This window comes from Ammodytes marinus, assembly GCF_949987685.1.
Source record: "Ammodytes marinus genome assembly, chromosome: 9".
NCBI classification, from domain to species: domain Eukaryota; kingdom Metazoa; phylum Chordata; class Actinopteri; order Uranoscopiformes; family Ammodytidae; genus Ammodytes; species Ammodytes marinus.
The window spans coordinates 24,769,381-24,787,229 of NC_137213.1; the positions used below are offsets into that span (position 1 = coordinate 24,769,381).

The following is a 17,849-nucleotide window of genomic DNA, read 5'->3' on the forward strand; positions in this document are numbered from 1 at the left end:
TGTAGTAGAAACCCAAATAACAATTTTTGAAACTGAAAATGAGCATAAAATGTGACCTTTAATGTTACATGAATGCAAAGAAAGAGGAAAGAAGAAAAACAGGCAGGAGTAAAAACAGTGTACCCATTTTAATGAAGAGATTGATACAACATGTGAAAAACCCTAGTTTCAGGTGAACACAGATGAGTTGAGAATTGAACCTTATGTGACAGAATATTATTGTTTACTCAAATGACACTGAGAATGACATGGCCACTAAACCAGGCCAGTACTTTGCAGAAGGCAATTCTACAAATAATATCAAATCATCACTTAACTGAAAACAATGCATGAGTTTTTAAACCAGAGATCACAAATGAAAATATATATATTTATATAAAAAAGATGAAACTATCATCTACACTACAGTACAAAATATGTCAAATTTGTAGCATTTTTACTCAACTTGGCTTGATATGTGTGTAAAAGGCTTTTTGCACATTACTATATAGGCCAAAAGCAGAACATTAGGCACAGTTATCAAAGACAAGGCAATACTAGTCCAACATTAGGGAAGCTAATCAGCATGGCTTGGCCTTCATACTGTCATTTAAATTATATCGTATTATCGTGTACGATTTCCTGTAACATTATGTCCAGCTAAAGCCTCTTTCACACATGCACTGTGACTCTTGTGAAATTATCCCGAGTTTATCCGGGTGAGCTGTATGTGTGAAGGTTTGTTCCACCCTGACATTACCCTGACTTTACCCAGTTGGCCCCATAGTACTAGGTCAGGTTCCCGGGTCAAATCGGGGGATGGGCGTAATGTATGTGAATGTGTTTCGCATCTGCAACATCTGCATGTGTAAAAGGGTAGATCCGGACATTCCCAGGGTCAGATTCACCGGATAATGTGCGGAGTTCATGTGTGAAAGGGGCTTTGGAGAGACCTGCTGCGGCTCATCACTGTGTTTTTCATATTATTTTCTCTATTCAGCCTTAATTTAATCCGGCCCTAATGACGGGGAACCTGTGCATCCCCATTGCTAAAGGATTAAGTGCATTTAACTGAATTAAAACAAAAACGTATACTGAGGGGAATTCATGGACAGTAGAGACAGTAAACAATCTAATTGAAACGTCCATTTTAGGAAGTGAAGGCAGACAACAATAAGTTGATTTGTCACTTGGGAAGAAAATCATCTGAAATTATTTTGCTAATCAAATTTACCAGTGACTAACTTTTAAACAGAAAGCACCACACATTCACTGGTTCCAGCTTTTCCAATGTGAATATTTGTCGTTTTCCTTGGAATCTCTTCAGATTTTGGACAAATTATAAATAATTAGAAAAACTTAACTTTGTTCTCTGGGTAACAATGAAGTGCATTATTAATATTACTTTAAACATTACATGACTTTTAGGAGGACTGAAAGTAACAACTGTGTCATGAAATCAGACAACATTTTTTTCACAGTGCATTTTGGCACGAAGAATGTATTATGCTGTAAGTATGAATGTAACAACGGAAAAGGTTTACTCTTGAACAGAATAACTGGTGCTACTGTCTTCATGATGTAGGTGTATTTCCCTGCATTTAGGGGATTACGCCTTGCTCATATCTCTCCACGAGAAACGGAGAGAAAACTATTTTATAACGGTCAGTTTGAGCAGTTTAGGAAGCACAGCTACAGTAGAAAAGGTTTTGTATGAGTCAAGAGTGATTAAATAAGTGCTTTGACAAATTCTGCTTAAAGCAGGTAGACTAATGGCTTGCTACAAGAAAAGCAGATTTGATCTTCCCTGTTCACTCATACTTCTGAAGAGCAGCTCAGTAGGATCAAACATGTGGAACTGGTCTTTAGTCCTTGGAGAAAAGGTAAAAGTGGAAATATCCAGCGGAGTTGGAAGTGTCTCAAGTAAACATTACCAGGAATACTGAAAGGTGAGAGTCCCCAACGGAGAAGAGAGCAGATCACTTGGGTCCACTTGTAATATTGACACCGACAGACACAGACACGCATCTCCCTCTCATTCTGGGTGCTATATTACAATCTCAACTTCCTCTTTACTCCACGGCCCAGCGGCTCCCTTTAGCTCACCAGTAAAAAGATAGGGGGGCATGGGGAAAAAACACTTTCAACACTGATGACCACAGTCACACAAAATTCACAGTTCATTCCAGTGTTTCAGTGGAGTTACGTTCACACCACATATCAAAGTTGATACAATTAGCTCTGAAAGTGGCCCACACTTCACTGTGTATTCACTTTGCTGCAATACAGGATCATAAATATCAGGACAATGAACCAAGGAATAATACATGACACGTTATGATCAAGACTGCTATAATAGTAATAAACCTCCTCCCGTCACCCACTCAGATCATCTGAGCGTAAAGAAGACATTTGAAATCTGCAAAATGTTGCCACACACAACACAGGGCTACATAATTATGCTTTCACATAATCATAAGTGAGCTTCGGAGTCAAGAGCTTAACCTACCAAAAAGAGAGAAACCCTGCAATATATCCACTCAGAACACAGGGACCATAGATAAACGCCCTTACTAAATCCATAACATTGTTAAATAAAAACACCGCTTCAGTCAAATTCTTCTTACTCGGATTATACTGAATGAGGGGATGACTGGATAATAACCTCCAGGACAGTAACTTTGTTTTGGACTCTTTTTTTCTCCAACGGCCGTGTCTTAGTCCTTTTTGAGGGACAGACCGACAGGAAACACTTTGACCAGTTAAGCGTAGTGTATCATCGGCACAGTCTATAATCTGGATAGTTTTTTTTTTTCTCAGTTTTTTTTGGTCGCCGTGACTTGCTGCTACATGTTCCTGGGGCTAGTATAGCACATGGAGAGGGGCGGTGGTGCACTGGGGAGGGAGGCTGCTGTTGGGGAGCTGATCTCCACGGGGTACGGCTTCAGGCCCGTCTGCTTGTTGTCGTGCAGCTTGCGCACGACCACGCGGCAGAAGTCCTCGTTGTGCCGGTGACAGTAGTCCAGCAGCTTGCGGACCTTGGCGGTGCGCGTGGCCTGGTTGATCACCAGCTCGTAGTCCTCCCGCATCAGCATGGAGCGGGCCAGCAGCGCGTCCAGGCTCTGGTTCAGACAGGCCTCCGTCATCTGGGACACGATCTCCTCCCGCCGCGTAGAGATCCACTGAGCCACCGGGCCGTGTGGGGGAGGGGAGTGCCTCAACGGAGGAGAGTCATCAGCTGCTGAGGAGAGATTCCAATTTATATTATAAGTATTGGTAAAACATTTATTTTTTTAATTATCATTCATGTCATTTAGTATGCTTATAGGGTCACATATTATGCACATTTTCAGGTTCTACTTAATGAAACAGTGTTCACGGTGTAGTGTCCAAGAAACCTTTTTTTTTTTATATTTCTCACAGTGCCATTGCTTAATCTCCTCTTTTTCATCATCTCTCTGAAACAATCCGTTTTTAGGGCCTGTCTCTCTAAGCCCCGCCTTCCAAAAAGCCCATATTGGCTCTGAATCTAACTGCCAGTTTGAATATAACTGTCAGTAGTTAGTCACAGGTGGAGGTAGTGCTAGGTTGGGTTGGTAATGAAAGTGGCATGGCTTCTCCCATTATGACATCATGAGAGGCGAGAAATCTGACTGGGGGTTTTTGATCACAGGTTTTCAGAAAGATGGAGGTCTCTAGTCACACACTATCTAGTAATATTGGTGAAACAACATGAAAGAGTGCATTTTGCATAACAGGTGAACTTTATATTTTGTACCTTTTGGCTGAGGCTCAGGATGATTCTGAGGCTTGAGGGTGAGGTTATCCAGCCGTGTCTCGTACTCACTGACGGGTATGTTCAACTCGTGCAGAGGCCTTGCACTCTGGTAGCCGTTGAGATTGTTCTCTGAACAGTGGTCCCTCAAAGACTCTGGAGGCTCTAGATTATGAGCTAAGAATGACGATGGAAGACCTTCTGCATCAGAAAGAAGAAAACGAGGTGTTGTGTACAAACAAACAAAGCTTATCGTGCATACAGATTTTTTTTACATAACACCTGATTCTTATTTATGTAACTGATCTTGTCTTTGCTCTTGCAATCTGGTCACTGCCCTGCCTTTACTGTTTTATATTAATAGATACTCATACAGCAGAGCTTCGGCTCGCAGAAACCAAGCCACTCCCTAAATGACACCATTACATAAAGTGCTGGTTCTGTTCTTATTACCTCTAGAGGGGGCAACATTGCTGCTGGTGAGAGCGCCTGGTAGAGATATGTCTGTGTCCTGGGAGGAGCAGGAGCCTGAGCCTGAGCCTGAGCCTGAGGTGGAGCTCTCCTACGGCACAACAAACAAAGATGTTTAGTTCAGTCAGTGAATATCTCCTAATAATTTGTCCTTAATTTGTGTGCGCTGGAAAAAAGAAATTGTGTTAATACACAGCCTAGGCTCTGTAAACGGGGATGTAGAAAAAGCGTTTGTAAAACAAAGGCGGCCCACCATAGCTAGCAACATGCCCATTTACCGAGCTTAGGCTGTGTATTAACACTGGATTCTTTTTCAGTGCACACGCAGTAAGACAGGTAGTGAATGCTGATGAAATATTCAATGATTTTGACAAAAAGTGATTTGGACATCAAGCATTCTCCAGAATCGATGGCTCCACCTTTAGGCAAGGCAAGGTAAGTTTATTTATATAGCACAATTCAGATGGAAATCCAGACCTGCCGCTAGGCGCTGGCAAATCAAATTTGCTGCGTCTGTTGGTCTGTACACTCTCCATCGAAGCTCATTTAACCCATTGATGACTATGGCAATCTAGGATGCATGTCCTTAATGCCTGAGGGTTTTCTGAAAAAATTGTACGAATTGTCAAGTCTACCAAAACCTTAATATCTAAGCCTGTGTAGCACATAGAAACATGAAATAAAATACATTTAAAAGTTAAGGTTCACAGGTTTTATTTAAACATGCTCCCTTAGCGCTTACAAACCAACAAATATTTCTATAAATCGTCAAAATTAAATGAATTAGAAAATTATTAAATATTGTTAATAAATAGATGCAATGTGTTGTGTGATTTTCGTCAGTAGTCTATAGTAGACCTTGATTCTGAGCAACAAACGCCACTAACTGTTCTGTCGCCGACATAGCTGGTGTATTTTTTTTATTATTTTGTTTTATTTTTTTATTTTTTATTTTTTTGATTGACATGATTTTCGGCAAACCACACAACTTTTGGGTGGTCACGTGGTCTTAAAAAAATCAACAAAACCCACCTCATGTGTATTTGAACCAATGACGGTGCATTCTATACTGGGAATGCCATGAAAATTAGATAAAGTAATAATGCTGCGCGACGCAGCATCAGGCAGGAGAGCCAATGTGGCATCGCGCAGCAGCCGTCATCAATGGGTTAATATGTCAAGAAATCCTGAGCTACCAATCAAATCGTTTGATATGGGCGGGCCAGAGCCCTATGTATGGTGCTCTGGGGCGGATATAACCGGATGACGACAGTGCGCCGCCGAAGCCGTGATAGTAAATAACAAACATTAAGATTAGACATTCAAAATTGCATTTAAGAAATAGTAAAAACAAAGAAAAGCTGAAAATGTAAAACCATCAGTGAATTCTTCCTCATCATATGAGCTACTGACCGGCCAGGGGTTGGGCCTGTCCTTCAGCATGGTCAGTGTTCCCTCGTCACTGCTCTTTCCACACTCTGAGCGAGCCGAGCAGCAGCCCGTTTTCCTCATCAACTGTGGAGGAACAAGGAGGAAGAGAAGAATGAGTCATACTGAAAGGAAACTAAATACACCAAAGAAGACAGTCATTCTGCTGTTAACCCTTTTTCACTCACCTTAACCTTCATATACTGTTCTGTCATATGTCTGACCACACAGGTAAATATTCCCTTAAACCCTGGTGGACATTTTGTTGCCTTTGAGATTCTGAGGGGTCCTTCTGTCATACAAGCTGAATAACCAATCACCACTTGCTGTGTATCACATTCTTATCAGCGATAAGAATGTATGTAATGATGTATGTGTTTTCATCATCAATGTTTATAAAACAGTATTTTCATCAATGATCAGCTGAGAATATGTATTTTGCGAAAGTACTTTACTTGGGTCTCACAGAGTTTGGTAGAAGGGAAAACCCGAGAGGATGGGGGGGGGGGTCTATAAATATGACGCTAACTTGCACTGTTTCATGGACATGGCTTTCTCTTTCTGGTATTTCCTGACCAAGAAAACAAGAGACTGATTCCACTTTTTTGGATTTAACAGATAATTTTTGTTTTCTCTCTCTCTCTCCAGATAGCCACAGTTAACTTCTGGGCTTTGATCCAACTTAAAACGAAAAAAAAATAGTTATTTTGAAAACTGTTTGTTCAATCGGAAACAATGGTCTCCCACACGCATGCACGCACACACACACACACGCACACACACACACACACACGCGCACACATACACACACATAAAAAAGAGGAAGGATATGTGAAGAGGAAATAATAAGTAGAAGTAAAGCTTTTGACCAGTCATCCTCTCTTAGTCACAGTACAAGTTCAAACTGTCACACAAAATTGAACATTTAAGTCCACTTCTTTGTGTGATGATAGTATGTAACTATATATAACTGAACAAGGGAGGGGGGGGGGGGGTTCCTTTATGATGTCGTGATTATTTGTTTTTGAATACATTACAGGGAGAACCACCAGAGCACATGTGTGTTTAAGTTGTCATTGTACAGTTCAGCCTCATTCTCTGAATTACAAATATTGACAGCTGTGACAGACAGTGACAGTCACACACTGCTCTGGAGCAGGGGAAATCTACAGTATACAAGCTGAAAGATACAGTGACATAATGGTTAGTTGGTTTATTGTCAAAGAGAAGCCATGGTACTAAGCAGCATTTGTTTTTTTGTTAATTTCCCTGGTAAAGACATTGCTCACTTTGACTCTTTAAAGATTTTTTAAGATATTTTTGTTGTTTTTGTTTTTCAGTCAAAAAGGAAGTTAGCAAAATATCATAATTTTAGGCTCTATTAACGTGTAACAAATTTCAAAAAAATCGCCTTTATTTAAGCACCCAGACGTTCCTTTCCATTTAAAAATGATGAGGTTTGGAGTATGACGCCGTTTATTTCACTAGTTACTTCAGTAAGTTACTGGTGCCCCTCTTCTGTTATTAATTCCCTTTCTGTTCCCATTTTCATATTAAACAGTTCAGATAAACAGAATTGTGAGAACTAGCTGAGGTATTTGAGGCACCAACAGTCAACCTTTGCAGCATGTCGTTCCCTATGCAACTTTATTCATGTTGTCTATTGTTTTCTCTCTAATAATAATAATAATAATAATAATAATAATAATAATAATAATAATAATAATAATAATAATAATAATAATAATAACAATAATAATAATAATAATAATAATAATAATAATAATAATAACAGACTGAGAGAACTCTGGACTGACCTTTGACCTCTTTATCTCCAGCACGGCCTCCAGGAAGTCGATTTCATCAAACTTCCTCACCATGGGTTCCAGCTCGATCAAACACTCTGAAACGGCGGGAAACAAATCACACATTTACTGTGTATCACACTTCAAAATAAACCCACACAAAAAAAAACATACAAACTTATTGTTCAAACTGGTTCAAATTGATAACAATTGTTTTCTCTAGTCATGTGCTCCGTCCCCCCCAAACCACAGCTCCCTCAGGTGCGGGTGTGGTCAGAAACTCCCCAACATTCATTGGTGATGTTCACTGAAAGAACTCAGCAAGATTATTGTCTAGACACGTCAGAAAGTAATGACTGTCTAAGTCAATAGACATCTAAATGGCAAAATAACTCTTCAAACTCTCTGCTCCAAGTTCTGATTATCAAAAAGGGGCTTTACTTATTTCAGTTTCAGTCACAAAGAGTAAAAAAGGATTGCAATGCAGACGTGCCATGCAGACACCTGGACAGTTACATATTATTTTGGCTCTGAACATTTATCATATTGTAAATGCATTTGGTCTAAAATACATGGATGATTAAAAATGTTCAAATGAATGAATGTTTTCACTGGCTTTCTATCAATCTCACAACATTTATCAAAGGCTGGTGGCCTCTATTAATGTTTATATAATAGGGTAATTTCATCAAAGCCAAGAGACCAACATATTCGTTTTGAATCCGATCTTGAGCATTCTTCTGCACTGAGCATGGCTTGAGGGACAGGGCAGGTTTTTCTTGTTTACCCAAGATAGAGAAATGCGTGGCGTCTCAGTGAAGATGTCAGTGACAATTGCTATGACGTGACAGGAGGCCGATTTAAACTGCTCTGTCAGGGTGGAATTCAACACTGGCCTGTTAGACAACACGAAGAGAGATGTTTTTTGCCACAATGTACGGATCTTTCGGAATAATGGGCCATCGGAATTATGGGCAGTTTGAGATGATGGAATCTGTAAACTACTGACAAAAATAAATAGCTGCAGTGCGTATGTATTTGTGTGAGCTTACTGAGGAAGGAAGGTCGTTCGTCTGGGTTAGACGTCCAGCCGCACGTCATTAAACCGATGAGGGTTTCTCTGCTGGGGATGCTGGCAGGCAGGCTGTCTGGACTGGTATCAGGACGCGTCCCACGCAACACACTGAACATTATCTGCATGGGGTTGGTCACCTCTGAGCACACAAGCACACAGATCAGTCAATGAGAGAGAGACAAATCAAACCTGCATATCTATTTTAAAGATAGGAGCGCGATATCGTTTAAAAATAAAATGAGTTACCTTCAAATGGAATCTGCCTGGACAGCACCTCCCACATTATGATGGCATAGCTACAATGTGAACATTAAGCAGAGGAAAGGTTAGGGGAAATTAGAGCTACGTCATCTTTTCGGTTGGCATTCCCCTCTACAACCGAGGGACTTTACGTCATGCTAAGCAGAGAGTCTGTTTTGAGGAAGAGCAGTGGCTCATTGACTAGTTACAGCAATCCAAAGCTATTGCCCAAAAGCTTTAGAAACTGCATCAGATTCATAATTTTACCAGTGTTGCAACAGTCACCACTCCCTCTCTCTCTGACACATTCTCTGGCATGAATCCCTGCACTGTTCTGCTTTGGTATCATAACGATTCAACTCCACCATATTGGCAGGTTGTCTCTCCCTGCCAGTATCAGAGTGCTAAATATTAATCAAGAGTTCAACCATTAACAAATTCTGCCCAATGGTTTGACCACTGAACAATAGATGAAACTAATGAATAATACATCCAGACAAAGATTAAAAATATAGTGTGTAACTTTTTCACATAAATGAATGTCCATTGCATTCAAGCCATTGCCAAATCGAGTCGACACAAAGTTGATTAAGCCTATCAGCTCCACGAAACTCTCTCTGTATTTCTCAGTATGGCGGTGTTTACAAACTGTTGTCTTCAAGAAGTGTCTTACCTGTACATATCGTGTTTCACATCGGCGCGCCGGCTCTTGGATGGTTCGTACTTCTCAGGGGGCATGTAGATCACTGTGCCCCCCATCTCTGTGGGCTTGGACCCCGAGCCTTTACTGACTGAAAGCTGCCGCCATTTTGAGAGGCCGAAGTCTGCAATCTGGACAGAAAGACAGAAGGACATGAGCATGAGTTACAGACACATTTACTGACACTTACAATTATCAAAATAGTTGCTGATATATTTCATGTCAATTGATTAGACAATAGAATTGCTTTGGTTCTAAATAGAATGAATTTGAGGGTCTGTGGGGTCAACATTCTCAGTGAGCATGTGATGTACAGAGAAGTTGACCACACCAAGGGAAGTTATCAAACGTTTCTTCTCGTTTCGTCACACACACACACACACACACACACACACACACACACACACACACACACACACACACACACACACACACACACACACACACACACACACACACACACACACACACACACACACACACACACACACACACACACACACACACACACACACACACACACACACACACACACACACACACACACACACACACACACACACACACACACACACACACACACACACACACACACACACACACACAGTTCACACGGTAACGGACCCACGCACCTTAACGTGGAATTCTCCATCCAGCAGTATGTTCTGTGTCTTTAAGTCATGATGTAAGAGGGGTGGGTTCATGTTATGGAGGAAGTTAACACCGAGGGCAATCTCGTACAGAATCCTGAGTCGCAGAGGCCATCCGAGCACAGGGTACATGTCCTTCTGTGGGCAGACACGACAGAACAGGCATCAGAAAAATATCTAGAAAAGTAAGTGAAACCTGTGTGTAGGCATGTGCAGAGAGACCGGAAGTGTTATACTGCTTTTAGATGACAACCCAAAGCAATATGGAGGCACTGAATGAAGGCAGAGAAGATTTACTTCACCAATTTGGGAATTTCCCTCAATTATTTAAGTCTCTCCCCCTGCTTGTTTCACTTTTTCTTGCCGTCTCACAGGAAGCAATGCAGTAGAGTAGCATATGTGTGCCTGATGAGTGCAAGAAAGAATTTTGCCAAAAAGAACAAAGAAACACTTTCACTTCAGCCATTTTGGCAACAAGAGTTGTCCTCTGAGCCTGTGTCATTTGACTGATTACAAGACTAAAACCTGCAGAAATGGTTTTATGTGGTTAGGATCATCACACCACTTTTTGTTTCAGTTTGGTTGTGTGTATTACTACTGCTTTCTTGACTGAAAGAGGAAAACTACATAGATGTCTGATAGCCAGGTAAAGCCAGTGTCTTTTTCATTCTAAATACATATGTATTCTCCAAGACTAAGCATTGAAAGAACTATATGCAGACTTAGTTTCAGCTTTTAGTGTTTTGAATTGACTTTCCCACATAAATGGTAAATGGACGCTTTTCCCTGGTTTTTCACAGACTCAAAGCGCAGTGTCTTGCCCGAGGACACTTCGACATGTGGGGGGGGGGGGGGGGGGGGAGACGGGGAATCGAACCACCGACCCTGCACTCCAGTGGACGAGGACCCTACCCACTTGGCCACTGCCGCCCCATACATACATACTGTATAGCTACCTCGTGGAGCAGCAGGTCCAGAGAGCCATTGCTCATAAACTCTGTGACTATGCAGAAGAACTCGGGCTCATTGCAGATGCCAAAGATCTGGATGATGTAGTTGAACCTGGCTTTGTGGAGCACCTCGGCCTCCTTCAGCAGGCACTTCCTCTCTCTGAAACACAGCCCACAATAACAGAGTCAGCCTTCGCGCTCAGACGGAAGTGAAAAAAGAATGCCGATACAGTGACACACATCTGTGGTTGTTGTTGACTTTCACAGAGATACGGGAAGAATGCCAAAGGAATGATTCCAGGAAGACTGCCATAAAGGCTGGACTTTTCAAATCATTACAAATTAACCTTGATAGTTAATGATATAAATATATATATCAATATGGAAAATGTATAAAAATGATCAGAATTACGTTCATAAGCCATGACCCGTGTGTCCAACCATTATTATGTGTTACGTGAGGCCAAATTCTTTGTATGTGTCAAATATAAAGAGTTTAAGAACTAGTTAAGCAGGTACAGTTAGATCAGAATCATTCATTTTGGACTACAGGAATGTGTGGAACGATACTATTAATGAACCATATCCTCATAATAACATAAGAGTTATTGCCCATAAATGATATTGCATACACACAAGGTGGTAAAAGGCCACAGCACTCAAAAATATTTAAGCCTTAATGGACTTGTGAGCCCCTCAGCTTATGATGTGCGGATATTACCAAGGCTCTGTTAAAGGTCCTCTGCACTGAGGCAGAGTGATTATGTCATCCAGAGAGACAGAGCTGGCAGCGTGTCCAAAGAGAAAGCACTGAACTGAATGAAACCTATTAGAGCCGGAGTGATTTATGGACTGCATGTTTAATTTAGAAAGGGTGTCTTTATTACACAGCCGGAGAGAGCACACACACATGATGACTTCTGAAAGTTTGTTTTGTAGGTCAGACTAATGGTGAGTTCTTAAATACTGGCTGTTTGTCTTATAATATCATCTAATCTAATTTAAGATATTGTTTTTATTCCATACCGTTTTTACATCACTCCAATTACTCTGAGAGGTCATTGAGTTTATTGAAGAACTATTGACTTGAATTACTAAGGGATCATTCCTGAAAGAGACTACTCCCAAGATTAATATGTAGCTTCCCTAAAAGAACAAAACATATGTAGGCTAAATAAATATATTTGTCCAGGTTTAAATGTGTAAATTTGAGTTTTCCCTCCATCTGAACTGCATTATGGAGTGAGTCCCCAGACAGAAACCCTATTCAGCACAGAAACAACACATGGGAAACTGAATAAGATCCGATTAAAATGTACCTGCAGGCCTTACCTTTCTATTAAAACAGACACTAATTCTAGTCCTGAAACTCTGAGTCTGTGGCTGTACAGAGTATTTTCTTTCCCTCCACTACGATAACACTTTTTGGAGTGTATTTCTCTCACAGGAAAAATCCCTTTCAAACAGTGCTCTGTTAGAAGAAGTAGCCTATCGAGCCGAGTTACCTTTCTCCAACAGGAGCGTCCAGTTTGAGGCACTTGATGGCCACGGTGGTCCTCCAGTCAGAGTGCTGCGCCTTGAAGACGGTGCCGAAGCCCCCCCTGCTCAGGTAGTACAGGTCGGTCAGCTTCTGGTAGGGAATCACCGGCAAGGTGCTGGTCAGACTGCCAATGTTCACACAGCCCGTGGCCGCGTGCGGCTCCATCGCACAGAGTGAGCCTGTCACACGAGAGCCTTTGGGGATTTATCGTCCACCGAAAGCAGAACTGATCCTTCTGGTAAAGGCAAAGAGGAAGAGCTCTCTCTCTCTCTATCTCATTTAAAAGCTTGCCAGGATGCCGCTGGCTGCTAGCAGGCTTAGCTAACTCAAATGCAGCAGATGAAGGGGACTAGAGGAGGTGGGCGGACGGATGAAAAAGCGCGACCAAAAACGGTTCGCTCCGTTTGCCGACGGAAAGCGCTGAGTACCCAACGACCAGAGTTAAACGTGTGCTCTTTCACGTGGCCGTTTATTCATGTTGTGAGCTGTCTCTAACCAGCTGAGCTGTCACGGGCTGCGTGAAGGAAGACAACAACAGCGAGCCGCGCTGTCAGGTGGGTTGGTTGGTTTGTTGTTGCTAATGACGACACGCTTCCGGGTTTCTGACGAGATGCGTTCACGCCAATAGGTTTCCAGGGTTTTCAGACAGCTGACTTGAATTTTCTTTTTGTTATGGGACTGATTTTACATCAACGTCCTCTGAACACATACACACAGACAGGGGCAAGTCCAAATATGACGGGGGAGTGTTTTCATACGTTTTCTTTAGGTGTAGGATTCAATTTCACATTTTTGTTTCAGTTTCGTTGAAAGCTCTGTTGACATCTGTGGGGAGGGGGGTTTCTTAACACGGTGGAATTTCCCAAAACTGGGATTTTCCTCACTACTTGTTGTCCATGCAATGTGTGTGGGGAAAAAATCAATAGGGCTACTATTGGTCTTGCAAGGACGATGGAGCCTCAGTGTTTGACTTATTATAGCATACCTGCTAGAACCAGATAGACAACACGTCAAATCAACAGATAGATAGATAGATAGATAGATAGATAGATAGATAGATAGATAGATAGATAGATAGATAGATAGATAGATAGATAGATAGATAGGCCTAGATAGCCTACATATCGATTATAAATCAATATCTTAGTAAATCAGAAGTAGAAAGCTAATATTGCGTATAAAAAACTATAACTATAATAATATAGTAAGCATACATCAAAGAAGAAAACACTCTTAAATAGGGCCTACAATCTTATTGTTTGAAATTATGTAATTAAGGGCAGTCATAATGACTTTAATGGGTTATCAAATCATTGATAATATCATTTAAAAAATCCAATTGACTAGCCTATATTTCCAATTAGTTCTATCATTTTGACTCAACATTAATGTTAGCGTCAACAAGGTTTACGTGTTCATTGTGATGTTTTGTAGAAGTGCTCTTCGTGTCTTGTGGGAGGGGACACATGCTGAAGCTCATGATTCATTGGAGCACATGGTTGCGCTGTCCCCTTGAAATCTGAAACCCCTGTGAAACAGAGGGTGTCAACAAATCAGTCACCAAGGTATTACATGCTGTCTACGTGAATCGTACACACACCACGTGCCAAGTTTTTGTTGATGATCCAGCAAGATTATCAACAAGGCGGCCCCTGCATAGCTCAGGCAAGAGGCAATTTCTGCTGAACTGATAGAGGTATAGGCTACTACTCTATGTCTCCTTTTGCGTTCCTGTGTTTGTATAAATTAACTCTCTATGCTTACCACCACAAATGGCTGCCCCATTTGTTCCAGTCCCATTCCCAGTGGACTGGACTGGAGCGTGCAGATCATTGACCAAGTATGGGTCGCTCACACATGCTACTCTGTCCATAAACGGTGAGCCCTCCACAACTCTGGGAAGTGTCTCTTTAGTGAAAGGAGTTGGACCCTGGGGTGCTGCTGCAGTCAGGGCTCCCACCCTAGAAGACTCCTGGAGTAAACCCAGAGGAGGCATGCTGGATGGCTCATCCACACAGCTAGAGGGTGAGAGGAACCTCGGGGAAGGCTGGGTGGAGAGACCCAACACCCCAACACTACTGGGGTACGAGATCCTGGAGGAGAGGGCAAAGTTCACGGTAAGGATTGAACAGGTCAAACTCCATTGTACATCGATCAGTGAAAGAAAACGTATGAGCTCAGACTTAAGGTGTTTGCAATGCTGTATGACACTTTTGATTTTAAGGTAAAGTCCTCTTCAGATGATGGACACTATTTTGGTGATGATTGGAAGTATGTAACTCTTAAAAATACATGGAGTTTGTCTGACAATGTGTGTGATGTCGCACAGGCATCATATGACCTGCTCGCTTGTAAAAGCTTACCAAACGTGTGTGTGTGTGTGTGTGTGTGTGTGTGTGTGTGTGTGGGTTGACTGCATAAAGTCATAAGTGTCAGTTCATATTGCAACAGAATCTGCACTTCAAATGACCCCATTTTCATAGAACTGTTGAGATATTGTTCTAATTTTGTCTGTGGACATGACTGTGTAAGGCGCAAACACACACACACACACACACACACACACACACACACACACACACACACACACACACACACACACACACACACACACACACACACACACACACTTGACTTGTTGACTCAGCTCATTTGTTGCAGGTTTATAGGATCCTGGTGACGGGGGGTCAAGGAGACAGCTGGGTGATATTCAGGAGATACAGCGACTTCTGCAGGCTCAGCGACAAGGTGAGTCCAGTGGCAACTATTAGTTTTGTCTGGGTGTTTGATGTCAAAATAGGCTGTTTTTCTTAATGCGAAACTTTAATGATCTTGAGGGGCAAATACATCCTCCTTTTTATATATCCCTTTTTCCACATGTAGTTTAGAGCACAGCATTAAAAGTAGAGCCAGAAGTTCTGAATTAGGATTTCTTTTCAACCCACACACAGAACAAACAGGTGAGCCGATTGTGAGGAGAAATTCTCTGATTTTGACAAAAAAATGATTTTGACTACAAGCGTTCTCCAGAATCACTGAATCCACCTTTAAAAGGCCTGGTCTGAACTGCAGGATGATACAGTTTGCTGCCTCTAAACATTGTATTTAATCCAGCGCACATTAGCAGTCACTCAGCTTTACTCCACTTGCTTTTGTCCCTATGTGATTGTGAACCACTGACGCTTTGGACTCTCCCCGAAACGATATTGTTGCAAACACTTATTTTTTCTATTGTTGATGTGCAGCTTAAAGAGCTGTTTCCCAGCGTTGGGCTATCCCTGCCTCCTAAGCGCTGGCTGAAAGACAACTACGAGGAGGAGTTCTTAAAGGAGAGGCTCATCGGGCTGCAGACATTTCTGCAGAACTTGACATCACACAAACACATTTTCTGGAGGTGAGTGTTGCGTTGATCTGATACTTCTCCTGCCTTTGCATTTGTTGTTTGGAGTTTTTAATCTATTTGCTATCCTCAGTGAGGCCGTCAGACACTTTCTGTGTTTGGTTTACCCGCCGGGTCCTTTTGACAGTCCGGAGGAAAGTAGGGTGAGGTCACTCTATTCACTAAAATATTGCCTCAAGTGCTCTATGTCAAAAACTGTTGTCAGTTAACCCATTGGGTACATTTCGTTCCGAGGCGCAGGCTTTTTGCGAGACCCTGGAGGAGACCAACCATCGTCTTCTAAGGGACCTCTTGGAAAATCAGAGAGAAGTGGACTCTCTGAAGGAACTCCTAGAGGAGAAGGAAAACCAAATCAACCTCCTGGTGAAGAAAGTCAAGTAAGGAAGGCTCTTTGGCACAGAAACAGGAGAGGAGTTGTATGTATTGTACACCATATTGAAATGGTTTCCTCTTACACTGAGCCCTGTCACTTTCCAGTGAGAGCTTGGAGGGTCCTTGCCAGCTAACAGCACAACAGACAGACCCCAACGCATGCAGAGGGAAGGAGACACAGATGGGAATAAATCATCATAAAAGAAAATCATTCATCATCTGAAGATGCACAAGCCCAGCAACAGAACAATAGTGGAGAATAATGGACGGACCCACACTTCGCTTTATTGTAAAACATCACAGACTCCAACCTGTGTGTGTGTGTGTGCAATGCATGCAGTGTAGTGTATAATTTATTTTGGGATAAAAATAGTTACATTTCCATGTTTCATTCACAAGTACCTCCAAATATCCAGCTGTGTTTTCACACACAGAAACGTGCCCGTGATTATTGTCTTGGTTTGAAAAGGAAAAAAGTAATCTGCTCATTCCCTCAATGTGATGAATACACCTTGTTATCACTAATTTTTCGAGGAGATTTGTTTATAAGGAGTTTTTGAAGCCAAACACAATTATGACCAGAAGGTGGCAGTGTATTTCCAAAGCTAAAGCCAAAGCACACCTGAATGACAGGGACTGCAGGGAACTTGATGTTCTGTTCTATTCTCGTCTCCACACAAGAGCCTCTCTCTCTCTCTCTCTCTCTCTCTCTCTCTCTCTCTCTCTCTCTCTCTCTCTCTCTCTCTCTCTCTCTCTCTCTCTCTCTTCACCTTGAACACAGTGTTCCTTCATACAGGCCTGAGTGAGCACAGAGGAGGAGGATGTTTTCCCATCAAAATGTGAACAACGGTTGTACAATCAATGAATAATACTTGTGTGTGTGTGTGTGTGAGAGTGAATTTGTGTGTGTCTCATAGCTGCAGTTCAGTCCAAGTGAGAAACATGCAAGCCTATTTATCAGACCGAAGATAAGTTTTGTTTCACTATATTCACTCTATTGAATAAACACTGAAAAGCAGATGTATGATTCAGCGGTGAACGCATTTGTACATCATTTTATTTTTCAACACACGCAAGACCAAAGTAGGTCATTGAAATATGAAAACAAAAATACAAGAATATTAAATAACGTTCATTGTTCAGGGTAAAGAATGACAAAAAAAAAGATGCTATTTTGAGTTTCCAAGCCATGGTACAGTGGGACAGTGATTCAGCACGCACAACAATACAAACCCTCTGAAACTGAAGCAGCTGAATGGCATTAATTACATTTTTGAAAAGCAGTCATTAATCTGAAATGTTTTGAAAGTCGTAATATGCAGACGACATATGCAGACGACAGATCTACTTAGTACCTAACAATGACGTTTTGTTTTGTGTCTATCCAAATAATGGGACAGTGCGTTTGTTATTCATTGGTGACGCAAATGGAAAGCAACGCAAATAGCCGATATCACCAGACAT

The 17,849-nt window shown here is 41.7% G+C and overlaps 2 protein-coding genes across 3 annotated transcripts; one reads left to right on the forward strand and one right to left on the reverse strand.

The window, feature by feature from the left end:
- Positions 1–113: 113 nt before the first annotated feature.
- Positions 114–13,085, reverse strand: ripk2 (receptor-interacting serine-threonine kinase 2). Of its 2 annotated transcripts, none has more exons than XM_080033966.1 (11): positions 12,579–13,085; positions 11,080–11,233; positions 10,106–10,261; positions 9,447–9,604; positions 8,780–8,829; positions 8,511–8,672; positions 7,471–7,556; positions 5,639–5,740; positions 4,208–4,316; positions 3,758–3,955; positions 114–3,217 (listed from the first exon to the last, which is right to left on the reverse strand). In XM_080033966.1, the coding sequence occupies exons 1-11, from the start codon at positions 12,776–12,778 to the stop codon at positions 2,826–2,828; spliced, it is 1,767 nt and encodes a 588-aa protein (XP_079890092.1). In that variant the 5' UTR covers positions 12,779–13,085; the 3' UTR covers positions 114–2,825. The 2 variants fall into 2 exon arrangements, with proteins under 2 accessions (XP_079890092.1, XP_079890091.1); XM_080033965.1 differs by having other exon boundaries at positions 114–3,220.
- Positions 13,086–14,385: 1,300 nt separating this feature from the next.
- LOC307255433 (sorting nexin-16-like) lies at positions 14,386–16,394 on the forward strand (the record flags this gene model as incomplete). The annotated part of the gene is made up of 5 exons (XM_080034115.1): positions 14,386–14,730; positions 15,275–15,361; positions 15,859–16,007; positions 16,087–16,156; positions 16,254–16,394. The coding sequence occupies 5 exons, from the start codon at positions 14,386–14,388 to the stop codon at positions 16,392–16,394; spliced, it is 792 nt and encodes a 263-aa protein (XP_079890241.1).
- Positions 16,395–17,849: the final 1,455 nt, after the last annotated feature.